The sequence below is a fragment of the Dreissena polymorpha genome, chromosome 3, assembly GCF_020536995.1.
Source record: "Dreissena polymorpha isolate Duluth1 chromosome 3, UMN_Dpol_1.0, whole genome shotgun sequence".
NCBI classification, from domain to species: Eukaryota; Metazoa; Mollusca; class Bivalvia; order Myida; family Dreissenidae; genus Dreissena; species Dreissena polymorpha.
The window spans coordinates 101082059-101099034 of NC_068357.1; the positions used below are offsets into that span (position 1 = coordinate 101082059).

Genomic DNA, 16976 nt, shown 5'->3' on the forward strand with positions numbered 1-16976 from the left:
GTTGCTCACTCTGAAGACATAACTCATATAGGCATTGAATACTAGTACTTGAAATAAAGTTTAAATGAGTAAAATGTTAATAAGTGAAGAGATATGAAGACACAACCCCGATAAAATCTGTACACACTCGACAAATAAGAGAAAGAATTCATGCAGCCCAGATTAAAATCAGGAACGCATATCAATCGCTGCAACGTCCAAATTTTGCTTTATCCGTGTGAATTTCTCATCACAATCAGAAACCTTTTTCATTGACTGGCCAATCAATATGCCTTTAATACCAAATAAATAATAAAGACATTACATTTAAAATGTTCATGAAAATAGTATTTTCAATTTGTGTCAGTAATAACTACCATTTTTTTCTTTACCGTTTTTATCAACATTACCTTCAATGTTGTTGTTTTACAGAAAAACAAAATCACTTCATTCCTGATGCAAATATTCGGCATTGTATGCATTTGATCGAGTTGATTCATTTACGGAATCATTTTGTATTCCGTCTTATAATTAAGATAATACTTTAAATAATCAGCCTTCACGTTAAACTCATTTTTAAACATTTATTTTTATCAAATACATAGTTGAATGCTCATTTTTGTTAATAAACGATCGAATCATTTAATTAAAACAACACGAAAAGAAGTTAACATGATAGTGTACTACATGTAACTTCTTTTTATGAAATAACTATAAATAAATACAGCTAATTCGTTTCATATGAAGTTTCGAGGTGCAGGCACATGTTGCAGCGTTCAATCGACACCTCGTGGAATCAAACCGTATTAATATATTTGTAACAAATATGCGACATTAAGTTTAGCCATTTTTTAACCATTGTTAAATTAAATGTTGTCCCAATTTATGATGAACAATGCGCACAGCTGTTTGTAGAATTTAAACATCTGATATAGTTTGTTTATTTATTTTCACGTTTCTGTTAAGGCCTTCCTCGATATACTATAACTATATATAAAATTTAATTTGCATCGAAATTCAAAAGAACTAAACACAGTTTTAAAATCTTTGCGGGTTTAATATCTTGCAGTTCAAGCGGCAGCGTGACATAACAATAGCAATCCGTAAATTAAAATTGAAGTATCTATGTTCTGTGACTGTTAAAATTTACTTTAAACCGCGTTAGCATAGTTGAACTTCTCTGCTTGAATTACCAATAAATCGCTAAAATCATGTTCATTGTTATTTTAATTGAAACATATTCTTCGCTAACTGGGGTTTTATTGGCATAGTCATAAACAGATGAAAGAAAGTAATTATTTGATATTCAAACACTATGCTAAAAAGGCAAATCGTTCATGTGCATCGTTATGTTACGTGAAACAGACAGCATGGTTTTGTTATTGGCATAGTCATAGAACGGATGACAAAATTAATTATTGGCGTCGCACTCAAGTGCGGAGACTAGTATGTAATACGTTTTCTTTCGCTTATGAGAGGAGAAGTTATTTTACGGATCAATGTATATATTTTTGTTGTCAGAATATCTTGCATAGTGGTGATTTTTTGTGTAAATGAGTGTAAATAAGTACTGCATTTGTGCCTATTAGATTTACTACAACATTTATTGCCAATAATGCAAAGCTAATTCTTTTAATTGATAACTGATCACAGGGACTGGGCAATAATAAAAGATCACAGGAACTGGGCAAATACGCGAACCGGTGAAACTTTCTGGTTTTGTATAAAAACAACTTTTTTGTTCCACTATCCTAGCAACCACCTAGTTACTAATAAAGGCGCTATAGAGCGCGAAGCGTGACACGTATTATTAATTGTAATAATGAGGCTTGATAAAGGAAGCAACCGCTTATCAATGAGGAGCACCATCACAGCACCCCAGTCTCATTACTACCAAGTCCTCCTACAGGTTTTTTTCAAGAACCACATATAGAAGGCCGAAGGCCTGACCCGTATCTTGCCAGTGGTATGGACCCTTTGGTATGGACCTTTAACCCCGCTCACTATCCAGCGTTTAAACTTCATTTACATTTAAACCGACTATTAATAGCTTATTTGATATTCAAACGCTATGCTTAAGAGGCAAATCATTCATATGCATCGTTATGTTAAGTGAAACAGACATCATGCTAAGTGGTTTTGTCATTGGCATAGTCATCGAACAGATGACAAAATTAATTATATGGAAATCAAACACCATGCTGAAAAGCACACACTATATTTAGTCAAGCTTGAATAGCAAAGTAATACATATCAATATATACAAGTACACGGCCCTTAATCACGGGCGCCATTTCATTTTGGGATGCATTAACAAATGAGCCAATGCTACTTCCGAGGTGGCGCAAACGACCGGATTTTTTTTTAATTTCAAGGATAATTCTTCAGGGTGTGAGACTTGAACGCTCTTTCCCACATATTTCGCATTATTAGAAAAAATCGGGTAATTGAGTGCGATTCAGTGAATATTTATTTATTTATCTACACATGTACAGAAACATAAAATCACAATCCATTTGGAAACGTGAGGACCTTAATAAGTGGTGGCATGATTGATTATTTTAAAGCCATTTGATGTCTTTTGTCTGTGTGACGAGCAAAATTCTACCCGAGAAATTCGCTAACGACATCAAACGATTGTTCAACATACACTAGTTGCTGCATACATAAAGCATTGGCTTTTTGTAGATCTAATATATATTCTTGTATTTTTCCAAAAGAGATTGAGCCAATGCCAAGGAGGTGGCGCGTAGTACAGGAGGTGGCGCTTAGTACAGGAAGCGGCGCCAATCCACGATGTATCACATGACTTTGATACTCTTCCTTTTTCGTGATATTTTTAACGCAAATACGTTAACCCAAATCTATACAGAATATATATACATTCTTAAATAACCAAGAAGTAAACATATAAGTAACGATCTCAATTAAAAAGTCAGCAATCTGAATAAAACATGTAACGCTCCATAAAGAAATCCAATAACTAAATTCTCACTATTATCAAAATATGTATTCTACAACAAACGTTTAATTCAGTAAGATAATTCACGAACTTATAAAATGATGTTACGTCTCGTTTAAACAATACGTTTTGTTCCCTAATCCAAATGCTTAATTCACTTAAATGTAAATGTCGACCAGTCTTAATTAGGCTAAAAATGTCCCCAATAACATCTACAAAAAAGTAAAGCTCCGTCTTTAATCGATAACCTTTTTTATTATGATGGAGTTACTTTCCAGATTTCTAGTATATTGAATTGCGGAAATATGTTTCCACTAACATTTCCAAAAATCAAAGTACTGACAGTACTCATGTGACGATGCTTTTGAAGAGGATGGATATAAAAGCATCAATTTAAGTTTATCTACATCACCAAAATTGTGTATGTGGGTACGAAAATTTTGGGCACGAAACAAAAATGGGTACGAACATTGTGGGTACAAAATTATGCCAAACAAAAATGGGTAAAAAAATGGGTAGGAAAAAAGTGGGTACGAAAAAAATTGGGTACGAAAAATTTTGGGTAAGAATTTTTTTTGGGGGTACGGGGAAGAAGTACCCGTGGGGAACTTAACCCATTCAGCGAAACTGGGAGGCGGGTTACATTCTCGATCAAATATAACAAGACATATCTTTAAAAAGATAATCGACGTGTATTTTCTGTACCACTTATCTTAAAAAACGTTGTTACAGTAGAAGTTTGTGGGTTATAACTAGGGCTGTCACGATTCACCGGTATACCGGTATATCGCGGTGCATGTCGTGAAAAAAATCGCACCGCGGTACGGCGTTGCCGCACCGGTTTTTTTAATATTATTATATTAGCACAGATATAAATACATTACATAATTATTTTGATATAGATATCGTTTTGAAAACTGTAGAAGCGATTCAAAAGGGCTAAATAAATAATCCGTTAATATCCAGGTCAAGCAAGCGCTTCCACTGGTAGATGTTTAACTTTCACGTTTAAAATACGGCGATGTATGGGTCCGTACCTTTTTTGGAATTTGGGACAGATTTCCTTTGCAAATAAATTCATAATTATCCAAAAGATGTTTACTCTATTTTTTATTTTCTTTCTTTTGTATATCGATCGTTCAAAGCATGCCACTTCCGAATCATGTTATCTTAAGATTATGAATAAGTCGAGGAAGAGTCAGAACGCTGCGGATTTTCAATACTGGGCCTGCTGACTCCGCATTTTAAACATGCCCTTGAAGCGTTGGATTTACATAGATTGTAGTCACAGCTATTGTAGACAACATGGCGGACATTTTAGAAAAAGACGCGAATAACAATAACAATGACTACTTCTATCAAGTTTATTACAGTTTCTTTTACAGTTTCTAGTCAAACTATGATACCAGTGTTTTCTGATTATCGAGTTTAATAAAGTTTGTAAAACTTGTTATTCTGCTGTTTTCTTCACAGATACATATTCTGTAAAATATCGCGGTACGTACCGCGATACAGTGTTACCGTACCACGATATACCGCGGTACGCTCATGGCGTATCGTGACAGCCCTAGTTATAACATTACATTTCAGCAGATATATTCCAAACTTGACATGATCTTTAATTACACCATGCTCTTTAATTTCACATGTATATCATACCAAACTCTATATTTCGTTGTTTTCTTTCCTAAGTTAATGATGTCTTGTGTACGAACGTGATTTCCCATAATTTTTCTCTTTTGATTATTGTGTTTTTCTCTAATTCAATAAGCTTGGGCATGTTTGTTCGTTAAGTTAGGCAATAATTTCATGAAGATTCCCGAAAGTAGGTATGAGCACATAGTCGTAAGAGTACTTGAATACGTGAGTTCGCCCATGAACACATGGTAAGGTTGACTAAATCTCCGCGATATGACCTAATATGTGTTTAAAACAGCAAACAATATCCAACAAACGAATGAATTATCAAACTAAGTATGTGCACTGATGTGGCTCTGTAATTTCTGTTTGAAAAGTTTATTAAATATGCAAAATGAGAAAGCACGAATAAAAGCGAGTTTCATAGATAGTATACGGCTATTATGCTGTTTATATACCATATCATAATATGAGACTGATAACTTAGACGAGCTGCTTCGCAGCATCGTCAATAAGGGTAGCTTCGTTTGTAATCGTTATTTTTTGTATTATACTAAAGTTACTTTCCAGATCATTTATAGTGTATTAAATTACAGAAATCTTCGAATGTCTTTGCAATACATGCATCGAAAATCAAAATAGCTACAAACGTGCATTGGCGCCACCTCCTTGGCAATGACTACATCTCCTTTGCAAGAGTGCAAAATTATCTATCAGATCGACAAAGAGCCAGTGTTCTGCATGCAATACACTGTACATGTCAAAGCAATGTTTTAAAGTCGTTCGCGATTTCATTGGTTGGAAATTCGCTCGTCAAACGGGCATGTGTGTATTTTTTTTTATTCAACATACCACAACTAACAATGGTCATTACGTTTTCAAATGAGTTGTTTTTATAATTATGTTTCTGTACATTTGTGGATGAATAAATCATCGCCGAATCGCACTACATTGCCCATTTTTTAATTATGCGAAATATGTTGGAAAAAAACGTAGAAACTTTCTTACCCTGAAGAATTATCCGTGAAATTAAAAAAAAAAACATCCGTTTCATAGCGTCACCTCGGAAGTAGCATTGGCTCATTTATTAATGCACCGCAAAGAGATGGAGCCCGTGATTAACGGCCGTGAAGTACATTTTGTATTAGATTCGAAATGAACACATCAAAATTGATTTATGGCACAATAAGGGCAATCATAAAGAGGTTTCACACGAAAGCAGGTAATTAAGTAGCATTTGAATGTCAAAATGAGGTGTTAAATTTACAAATAGCAGGACTTGTCGATGGGCAAAATGTTTCAAATCAACCACGATATTGATATTATATTGTTTCAGAAGGATGCATAGTAATAACCATATAAATTATTTGTATTAAAATAAGCAGTTTTAGTAGCAGCAACAATAGTATTCGCAGCAGTAAAATCAGTATTCGCAACAGCAGTAGTAGTAGAAGTCGTAGAGGCTTGTCTCCATAGTAGCATAAGTAGTAGTTGTGGCAGAAATTAGTAGAAGTGGTAGTAGATGTAGTAGAACTGGTAAAAGTTCTAGGATTAGTAAAAGTAGCAAAAGTAGTAGCAGTGACAATAGTAGTAGAGGTAATTGCCATAAAATGTAGTAGTAGTAGTAGTAATTTTAATAGAAGTGTGTAAAATTCTTTGTATTTTGGGCCAACGGCTTTTATGCACTTAAGCAACTGGGTTGATTGGAATAGTAGAAGTAGTAGTAGTGGTGGTGGTAGTAATAGTAGTAGTGTAAAATACTGTGTATTTTGGGGCAACGGACTTTATTTACTTAATAAACTGAGATGAGTTGAGAAGTAGAAGTAGTGGTGGTAGTAGTAGTAATAGACTTAGTAGTAACAGTAGTTGTAGAAGTAGCAGTATCAGAATAAGTAGTATTAGTATTAGCGGTAGTAGTTGTAACACATTACTTTAAGCAATGTTAACAATTTTCATATGGGAGTTTAAATGAAAAAACAGCTCCTTTTATAATCAAGCTTTCCTGTCAATCAATAAAAAAGCAAATAAAGGAAGAATCAAGTTATCTTTCTAAAAATGTGTTGTTTGCTGTTTATTTCTATTTATAATAAGTTATTTCACATTTTATAAAAAATGTCCAGATTTGGGTACATGAGTCATTATATGATTACACATACACGCTTCTCTTACTTTTAGCAAGTTTTCAGTAATATTTCCAAAAACTATTTTAATATAAAACCCCAAAAGTGATGTTTATATTTTTGTTTGAGGCAAACAAAAATCTTAACATCTTAAGACATTAGTAAAAACACTAGAAAAGTTCCAGATTCAAGTACTTGGTTAGTATGAATGAACATTTTATTTAGGGCATTAAGGTATTTGATGTGAGAACAAAAATAACATAATTTACACTCATACATATTTAATATTTATTGTGTACAAGACAAAAACTGATAACTGATACATAGTTAACTTTTCATGTATATCGATAGATAAATAATAGATCATTGCCTGAATTCTGTATTAAAACATCAGCATAAACCAGTAAGCAAACAACAAAACATCGTGTATATTTCGAAAAGAAACATGCATAGCAGATTATTTAATTAGTTATGAACAATAAATTTGCGTCTGAAACCCCCATTTACAAACTAGCTGAGCAATTTTCTTTGATAAAAGAAAGGCACAAAATAGCTAGCTCGATTATTCTTCCATATAAATAGCATATGTAACACAAGGACATATTTAAAGTTAAATATCTGAAGTAGTTTGAAAGAATGTGTAAACTTACAACTGAAAAATTATAAATAACAACAAGAAATGTGACCATGCAAAAAACTTAGATTTTCAACTTTTTATCAATACATTTAGTTAAATTAAGTAAGCAACCTCTGGATATAAGCTACTTACACACACAATTACTGCAAACTACGTCCATTCACACTCAATTTATTGAGCAGAAATCATTTTTTTAGTAACAATTTACTTCACCCCACTTTCACTTGACGAAAATGCTATTCTACCTTAAGTCTGCATGTAAGCTTCTTACAAACAAAATCACTTTAACTCCTTCCAAATATGTTATCAAGCAGACATGTTTTTGATAACACTGACCTTCACCCAACTTGCCCCAAATGCAATCCATCGCTAGATCAGCCTCCACATAATAATTTCAGCACAATGCCTCCATTGTAACGGAAGTTATTGAAAGCAAACATTTTAAGCAACAGTGAAAATAACCCAACTTGCCAAATATGAAACCACAAGTTACGGCTGCATGCAACTTTGAGATAGGAATGGTTGTACGCGAAGGTTTACCTGAAGAACAAAAAAAACATAATATGGGGCATAATTATGGGCCTTGGCAAGTGACCAAGCATGATAATCCAACAGTCACGTATGAAGTTTAAATTGAACACCCATAGAAAAAGCAGTGACATGGAGATGTTGCCCGTTTACTTTACATATTTCAAAGTAGAAAAAACGGGCATAATTCTGCTAAATTGTAGGCCAGAGTTATGGAACTTGGTCAGCAACCTCGCATAATGACAAGTGGGAAGCACTATAGCTCAGACTATTCTAGTAAAACTCAAGAGTCTTTCCTTAACATGTTAGTGCAATATTACAAGGAGTCTTTTAGTCAGATCTAAATACTGAAAATGTCAAATGACAGCTAAATAATTTTTTTTTTAAATATGCACAAACATTTCTTCAGCAAAATTGCAGTCTGTTCATAGTCCAAAAAAATTACAAAAATCTTCATATTTCAGTTGGTGTTCTTTCTCATCCATTTAGATATCTGTTGATGTTATTTTTTCACTTTCACTTTCTGCAATTGTAGTCCAAACAAGATGCGTTTGTGAAACACAATGTCCCCCTATATGACGTTTGAACTTGAAGGATGACCTTGACCTTGACCCTTCACCACTCAAAATGTGCAGCTCCATGAGATACACATGCATTTCAAATATAAAATTGCTAGCTTCAATATTGCAGAAGTGACATTACATGAGCAATTTTGACCCATATATTTGACCTTGAAGGATGACCTTGACCTTTCACCACTCAAAATGTGCAGCTCCATGAGATACACATGCATGCCAAATATCAAGTTGCTATCTTCAATATTGCAAAAGTATTCATAAAATAAGCGATTTGGGCCACATATATTTGACCTCTGACCTTGAAGGATGACCTTGACCTTTCACCACTCAAATTGTGCAGCTCCATGAGATACACATGCATGCCAAATATCAAGTTGCTATCTTCAATATTTCAAAAGTATTCATAAAATAAGCGATTTGGGCCATATATATTTGACCTCTGACCTCGAAGGATGACCTTGACCTTTCACCACTCAAAATGGGCAGCTCCATGAGATACACATGCATGCCAAATATCAAGTTGCTATCTTCAATATTGCAAAAGTATTCATAAAATGAGCGATTTTGGCCACATATATTTGACCTCTGACCTTGATTCTTGAAGGATGACCTTGACTTTTCACCAATCAAAATGTGCAGCTCCATGAGATACACATGCATGCCAAATATCAAGTTGCTATATTCAATATAGCAAAAATTATTGTAAAATGTTAAAGTTGGCGCAAACCAACCAACCAACAGACAGGGCAAAAGAAATATGTCCCCCACTACTATAGTGGGGGACATAAAAATTAATTAAATGAATACATGTGTTCAATGGCACTTAGAACTGTGAATATATTTTTTAATATACTGCTCATAACTAACCAACCATTTTCTTAGCACAAACATATCACCACCTTAAGAAAAATTGTAATTATGATTTTGGGAGCACCTCAAGGCAAACAATACCATAACCCCCTTAACTACACTCACAAAAACTCATCACTTTCTAAAGTTTGATTGAACTAGACAAGTTATTGAATATCTCTAAAGCAACATAAACAAAAGTCTCACAATTAAAATATCTTTGCACAAAGTTCAACCAAAGTGAACTAGCTGCTCAGCTTCCCCCACCAAAAGCAAACCCAGAGAGTTTAGAATTGGCAGTGTGTCCCAGAGGTTTCTTAGCTAAGTTCCCACCCTCCCCTGAGTCCCTCAATTTCTTTTCAACCACACTGTCATCTTCCTCATCTCTTTTCCTTTTCTTGTTATCACCATCTGCAGACACATTTTCTTTGCTCTTTGTGTTTGCTTCTTTTGACTTTGTCAGCCAGATCTGAAATAGTATGTTAACAGTATTTTTTTAAATTTGTTTTGTGATGAAAATTTGAAATGTAATAATAATAAGGTAGTTTAGGAATAGTTCCTGATTATAATATATGCATAGTTACAATTGTTTACTTTCAAGGACATGTATTTGTTAGTTTTAAGCAGGTTGTTCACAAGGTTTCACAGGTTTAGCTGGCAGCTAACCACAATCATTTTTGAACTCCAGATATGATAAAACCACAATGTTTTGAACACTCTAAGCAACATTTATGATCAGTAAGTTAAATATGTGATTTCTAGAGTGTTCACATGATTTGACTATTGCAAGATAAGGAACCTACACAATCCCCCTCATTGAAAGCCATGTTTTTCAATTGACTAGTATCATATCAGCTTGGCGAAGAAATCATTACAACACAAGTTCTGACAAACTTTCATGAAGATTGGGCCATAAATATGGGATTTAAAATGTTTTATATGGGATTAAGTGTTTTCAATCTTTTCCTTTCATTTGACCAACCTTAACCAGTTTTACACTCAGTTGAGATATCATTGGGACAAATACTCTGAGCAAGTTTCATGAATATTGGGCAATAAATGTGGCCTCTATAATATAAACAAGGCAAATGTTGATGCCAGACGATGCAAAAAAAAACACAGACAAGAGCACGTTGCGTATTAAAAGATACGTTTCCAGATTGAGAATACATGTAGTGTCAAAAACTGTATCAATCAAGCCCAAAAGAGCCATCATCACTTTTAGCAATCACTCTTATCAGATGATCAAACCTGCTTTTCATCCCTAGGCAGCAGACGAAATTGTTCTGCAGCCTTTTTGCTGAATTCCTCCTCATCTAGATCAGCATGTTCCTCTCTCAGACATGCCCCATGATCCTCCAGCCACAGGTCAAATGGGGTCGTGTTTCTATAGCAACATAAAGTTGTGTTTTAATTTAAATTATTTGAGATATTTTCTTGTTTTTCTTAAATATATAGGTTAAGATGGGCTCCCATTCCAGAATTAATTCCCTACAACTAATAGCAGCTTAATAATTCAACAATTTTTTTAAATGTAAAAAGTCAAATTTTAAAGTTGATAATTTTTAAGAAGTAAAACGTCTGATTACCAGTAGTATCATTTTTTATCACATGCCATACCCCGTTTCCCATGTAATAAAACCATTACGAATATTTTTATCTTACACATGTGTAATATACTTATTGAGCATTTTCATTGGCTTAGTTTTCGATTATTGATCAATCGCATTTTGTTATTTTGCTAAAATGATGTTGCAACGTCAAATGACGTCACGAAATGTAAACAACATTCAGGATTTATCATTATGTTTGCGTAAATATTTATTTAATTTGCTCATTTAAAAGCAGTTGATAAAAAGGATCTGACACTCGTTGTCATACCTTACCATATTTTATTAAACTTGTCCAGGAAATTTGTTATTAAGCTTGCCGAAGGCTCGCTTACTAACAAAATTCCTGAAATTGTTTAATAAAATATGATATGATATGACCACTTGTGTCAGATCCTATATTTATACTTACTTAGGAGTGGCTTTGGTTTCTGTTTTGTCAGCTTTAGTATCTGCCTTTTTCTTCAATAAGAGTTTTTGTTGAGAGCCCTAAAATAATATAATCCTTGAAAGTAAGAGTTATATTTTATCGAGTCTATCCCATAACAAGTAGATATACTTAGAGCAATCACTAAAAGAGATGACACACGCATACCTCTTTGGAAAAGATTTAACTAGATTGTAATCACAAGCGCTAATTAAAACACACTGTTTGTCAGCTAAGTTTAAGCGCAAATAACTCGAACATGTGTGGACAGTAGATGGAAAGTGTCTTATCAGTGCTATACATAATGGGGATGAGATATTTCAACTGTCAATTAGAGAATGGTGGAAGCAGTAGGCTCCAAAAATACAGACCGACGACCCAATCGAATAAATACTAAAGGCAAGAGTGACTCCTATATACCCCCCTCCCCTTGGTCCAAGCACATAACAAAAGGTTTTACACTTAAAACGCTGGGTTTAGAACTTCAAAGTCAAAGTATCACTTTGACCCTAAGAGTAGTAGTGGATGATATTGGCCCTTTTGAAAATTATCAGAGAAAAACTATGTCAAGTTATATGACTTCTAACAATATAGCATGAGAAATGTCATCATTATGAAGCATAACTTGAAAGAATATTTGAAATGATAAGAAATGCAAACAGATGGTAGATTGATCATCGTAGATTTCAGACAAATTGACAGACCAATCGTTATGACAACTCGATTGTACAACTCGAGTACAATCCCCTTCAAACTGTGTGTGTTGAGGTATTGAAGAATAAACATAAACATTTAAAATGATCTCAAAATAAAAATTACTATACCATAGCCTGTTTGTGAAATGCTTGAACTGATAAAATATTTGCTAAAGATGCTGAAGGAAACAGAATATAGATCAAACATTTCTGTGTATACCTTTTTAGTTGTCTTTAATTTAGTGTCCTGGCTAAAGAGACCAACACTTTTCTCCTTTTTCTTAGCAAGACCGTCAAATATCTGTGTTCCCTTGGTGACACTGGGACTCTGGGAAGGTGTGGAGGAAACCTGGGAAACAATCGTAGGATTAAATTCATTGAGTAACAACATAACATATATACTAGCAACAAATATTTCTCACATTTTATTGCAATACATTTTAAAGTTTTTTTTTATTACTTATCTTTCATATTTTGTTCGTATTAATTATTAACACATCATTTTTTGTTCCCTTATGTAAATAATAGGTCTACTCATTAAATCTCTAATCAGTCAGTAGAAGTCAATGTTAACACATTTGCCGTCTTATTATTTAATCAATTTTGTTTGCAATATTAAAACATAAATGACGGCTATTATCAAGCAGTTCTTGCTTCATTCATTACTTGTTTGAAATGTTTCCAACAAACTTACAAGTATTTGCATGTTTTATCATAAATAAACATATTAATAGACATAACATTGTGATGATTATACTAGAGTATATTCCTTACTTATTGTAGTTTGTTATTTGTTAAATGAAAAATTCTTTTTTATGATACACTAAATACCTATAATTTTACATATATCATACCTTGAAAGGGTTAGAGCGTGCTTGAAATGGGTTATTAACCTTTTCAGATCTGTCCTCCCTTATTTTGGTTTCAAGGAGAGGTCCTGAAAAAGTAGACACATTTTATTGCAAACTATAGGCAACTTTTCTGGGAAAAGGGGAGAGGGGCACTTTTTTTTAAGTTTAATTTTTGTAGTAGAACATCAATTACTCGTTAACTATAAAAAATTGAATGAAAAGTTACCTAAATTGCTTTAAAAGTCTGTCTTCATAATTTTCTCTATCTTGTACACTTGGATACCACTTTGGCCATTTTATCCACAAAGCACCACCATTCTGATATGAATTTTAAGTACTGGTATTTTCCTAAAACAATGACATTTTCTTTGTCATATTAGACGTGATACTTTGTACCTGAGGGTTGGTCTGCCTCTGTCTCCATATCACCCTCCTCCTCTACCCCGTCCTGTGTTGCCTCCTCCTCCTCCCTCTCTGCCTCGTTACCATAGCTACGAACCCCAGATGAACGACCAGCACTTCCTGTCCCATAGTCATCTTCAGTTTGGCTGAAAGATAGCCATGTATAAACATTAGCAGATCACATTTCTCTTGTGAAATATCCATCATTTTTCTAGCTAAGATATGTAAAATATACATGTATTAAATTATGGCCATGCAGAAAAAAATATTATATTATAGAGCAATACCTCTTGTGGTAAAGAGCTCATTAATACCCATAATTGAAAAAACTGACTGAAATTAGACAATGGACAGTTAACATTTTGTTGTTTTTTTTACTGATACAAGCATTACCTTTTAAATATACTGCATTTCCTTATTATAAAAGGCAATAATGAAAAGTAATAAAGATATAATAATAGATATTTCAAATGTGACCAATTGTAGCCAACCTCTGGTGATGAATTAGCAAAACTGTTTTTCTTAGCGATGTATAGCTGTTGGGCTATATACCAAATGGCAAAATACTTTATTTCAATTCAAAATCAAGTCCCAAAATACACACTTGATGGTTTAGGATTATAGGTGTGCAGTGAACAAAGAAATTATGTTTAAGTTGTAATATCAATTATAAAGTGGTTTTCATTCAGATTCATTTCAAGTTAGTTTTAACTAGCAACCTGAAAATCAATAGGGGTCATCTGCGAGTCACGATCAATGTACCTATGAAGTGTCATGATCCTAGGCCAAAGCGTTCTTGAGTTATCATCCGAAAATCATTTTACTATTTCGGGTCACCGTGACCTTGACCTTTGACCTTAAAATCAATAGGGGTCATCTACGAGTCATGATCAATCTACCTGTGAAGTTTCATGATCCTAGGTATATGCGTTCTTGAGTTATCATCCGAAAACCATTTTAATATTTCGGGTCACCGTGACCTTGACCTTTGACCTCAAAATCAATAGGGGTCATCTGCGAGTCATGATCAATCTACCCATGAAGTTTCATGATCCTAGGCGTATGCATTCTTGAGTTATCATCCGGAAACCATTTTAATATTTCGGGTCACCGTGACCTTGACCTTTGACCTAGTGACCTCAAAATCAATAGGGGTCATCTGCAAGTCATGATCAATCTACCCATGAAGTTTCATGATCCTAGGCGTATGGGTTCTTGAGTTATCATTCAAAAACCATTTTACAATTTTGGGTCACCGTGACCTTGACCTTTGACCTCAAAATCAATAGGGGTCATCTGCGAGTCATGATCAATGTACCTATGAAGTTTCATGATCCTAGGCCCAAGCGTTCTTGAGTTATCGTCTGACAACCACCTGGTGGACGGACCAACCGACCGACCGACATGAGCAAAGCAATATACCCCCTCTTCTTCGAAGGGGGGCATAATTATTAAAATGTTATTATTCAAACAAGTATACATTTTCACAAAGTAAAGCAAAATTAACTGTGGACAAAATGCCCAATTTGACACGAAAAGGTTATATTCCCTGTGAATAAAACAAAAAGCTAGTCCCAACTGCTTAAAATGAACAAAATACATGTGATACACAAGATACTAATTCCACCGACCTCTGAGCGTAAGCCTTAGCCTGCTCCTCCTCAGCCTTCCTCACTGCCATCTCACTGATCCTCTGGGCCAGCTGCATGTAGCGCATACGGCTGCTGTACTTGATGGCCAGCTGTAGGGTGTGCTGGTCTGACATCATCTCACAGACCTCCAGGGCGCGAAACTCGCGCTCAGACCGGGCGGACAACTGAACAGGGATACAGAAAATGTGGGGCATCATTTTCTCTCAAATCTCCAGATCGTACCCAGTGTTTTTTCTCTCATCACTTGGGGAATGGGGCCTGGTCCATTTATATTGGGAAAAATCACATAATTCTAATAAAATTGGGAAATTATTAATTTTGTGTGTGTGCTGTTTTCAACATTGCATTTACTTAAGTTAAACTTTTAGAGCTGGATGGGAGATAAACTGTTGATATTTATTTATTCTATTTTGTTGTTGTTTTGAGGAAATCTTCCATAGGGAATATCGAGTTGACATTTCCTCTAAAAAATGCATATTTTTTCCATGGGGATTGGGTCCTGAATTTAAACAGAAAAGTGTCTTATAGTCAGCTGTACAAAATTTTAATTGAAAAATAAACAAACGGCAACATCTAAAAATACAAGGTTGCAAGACACTATCTGCACACCCTAGGCTACCTCTTAAAGGATAATTATTACTGACATTACGTTTTGTTTTGTATTGTTATACCCCCCCCCCCCCCCCCCCCCCACTTATATTGGTTTAAAGTTTTCTGATTTATCGCATCCAGGATAGGATTTCTTGTCCAGAGCATATATTCAAAATACTAGATTAACCTTTAAACGTCTTATTTAGCTAGATTTTTGTGCGTGTTTTTGCAATGCCAGGGACCATAACAAGGAGCAATCCTGCGAAGTTTTGTCACATTCTGAAGATGTCTTTTGAAGAAAGTTGACACTACACATACAGATGGACAATGATCATCAGAGTATACCGTTACTTTACCATTAGCTTAGGTGCGCTAAAAAAGAAACCCCAAGGCTAGGGTACATTTTGAACCCAGGTGAATAATTTGAACAATGTTGGTAGAAGACCAATAGTTGGGAACATAACAAATACAAGCATCTTGGCCTTGAAGTAATATTTCTTAGTTTTTATTATATACATGTATAAGGGAAAACTATCCCCAAGGTATGGATTGCAGACAGAGTATATATACAGTATTTCAAATTTTCAATATCTCCCCATACACGCATAGTGCTCAGATGAGATGTAAAACAATTGTTTCTAGTTCATTTCCCTTGGCTTACCTCAGTACCTAAACTTTGGTTAAACTTATATAATATTAACATAGGGCCACTAGCTATGCAAATAATTTGAGTGATTTGTTTGATTAATGTTGATCAGGAACAGTCTGGGTGTTATCTTTTTCATTTATGAAAATGCTTGTTGTATTGTTTTAGTAAAATTATTTTGCAGAAAAAAAAAACGACAGAAATTTTAAACCAACTTCAAAAGTATTGTTAGGATTAAATAATTATTAACAAGAGTGCCATTATCACAATGATACATCCGCTCTTTTTTCTCATAGAATGTCAATATAAATAATTTAATAGAATCCCCACAAATGTTATGCGCATGAATGATATTTATTCCAACGTCACAATTGAAAGACCAGGATTCAATTGAGTGGCACAGCACAGTTATGAGTTAGACTGTTAATAGAAACACATTTTAACAAGGTCTTCTGTATTTAAATAATCACTTAAAAAGTGTTGGCTAGCAATGCACATTTTTGGAGATCTTGGTTTTATATTGTAATTAGTATGCTCAACCAAAACATTTTTCAGCAAGGGAAAAGTTAAAGTATTGGTACTTAACCAATAATAAAAACTCCATGCATAAAATAACACTCAGTGAATTCAACTTTGTTGTATGTATAACTTACAAATTACAATAAACATGTGCAGGACAAGGTTTGTACTTCTTGAGTTAATAGCCTTACAAGATAAACTTTTCTAAATTCAACTCTAATCTTCAATTCACCATATAATTCAGTTTCCCCTTATATGTTATCACCTGACAATGCAAAAAAGGGACATCAAA

The 16976-nt window shown here is 34.2% G+C and overlaps 1 protein-coding gene across 1 annotated transcript in view; it reads right to left on the bottom strand.

Annotated features, from left to right (window-relative positions):
* Positions 1-6973: 6973 nt before the first annotated feature.
* The window catches only part of LOC127870780 (WD repeat and HMG-box DNA-binding protein 1-like), a 60640-nt gene continuing 50637 nt past the window's right edge, over positions 6974-16976 (bottom strand). Inside the window, exons 20-26 of the mRNA XM_052413256.1 lie at positions 14908-15092; positions 13271-13422; positions 12878-12960; positions 12244-12372; positions 11314-11390; positions 10543-10678; positions 6974-9760 (exon numbers count right to left, since the gene is read on the bottom strand). Of these exons, the coding sequence (XP_052269216.1) occupies positions 9545-9760; positions 10543-10678; positions 11314-11390; positions 12244-12372; positions 12878-12960; positions 13271-13422; positions 14908-15092 (978 nt within the window). The 3' untranslated portion in view covers positions 6974-9544. The remainder of the gene's footprint in view (positions 9761-10542; positions 10679-11313; positions 11391-12243; positions 12373-12877; positions 12961-13270; positions 13423-14907; positions 15093-16976) is intronic.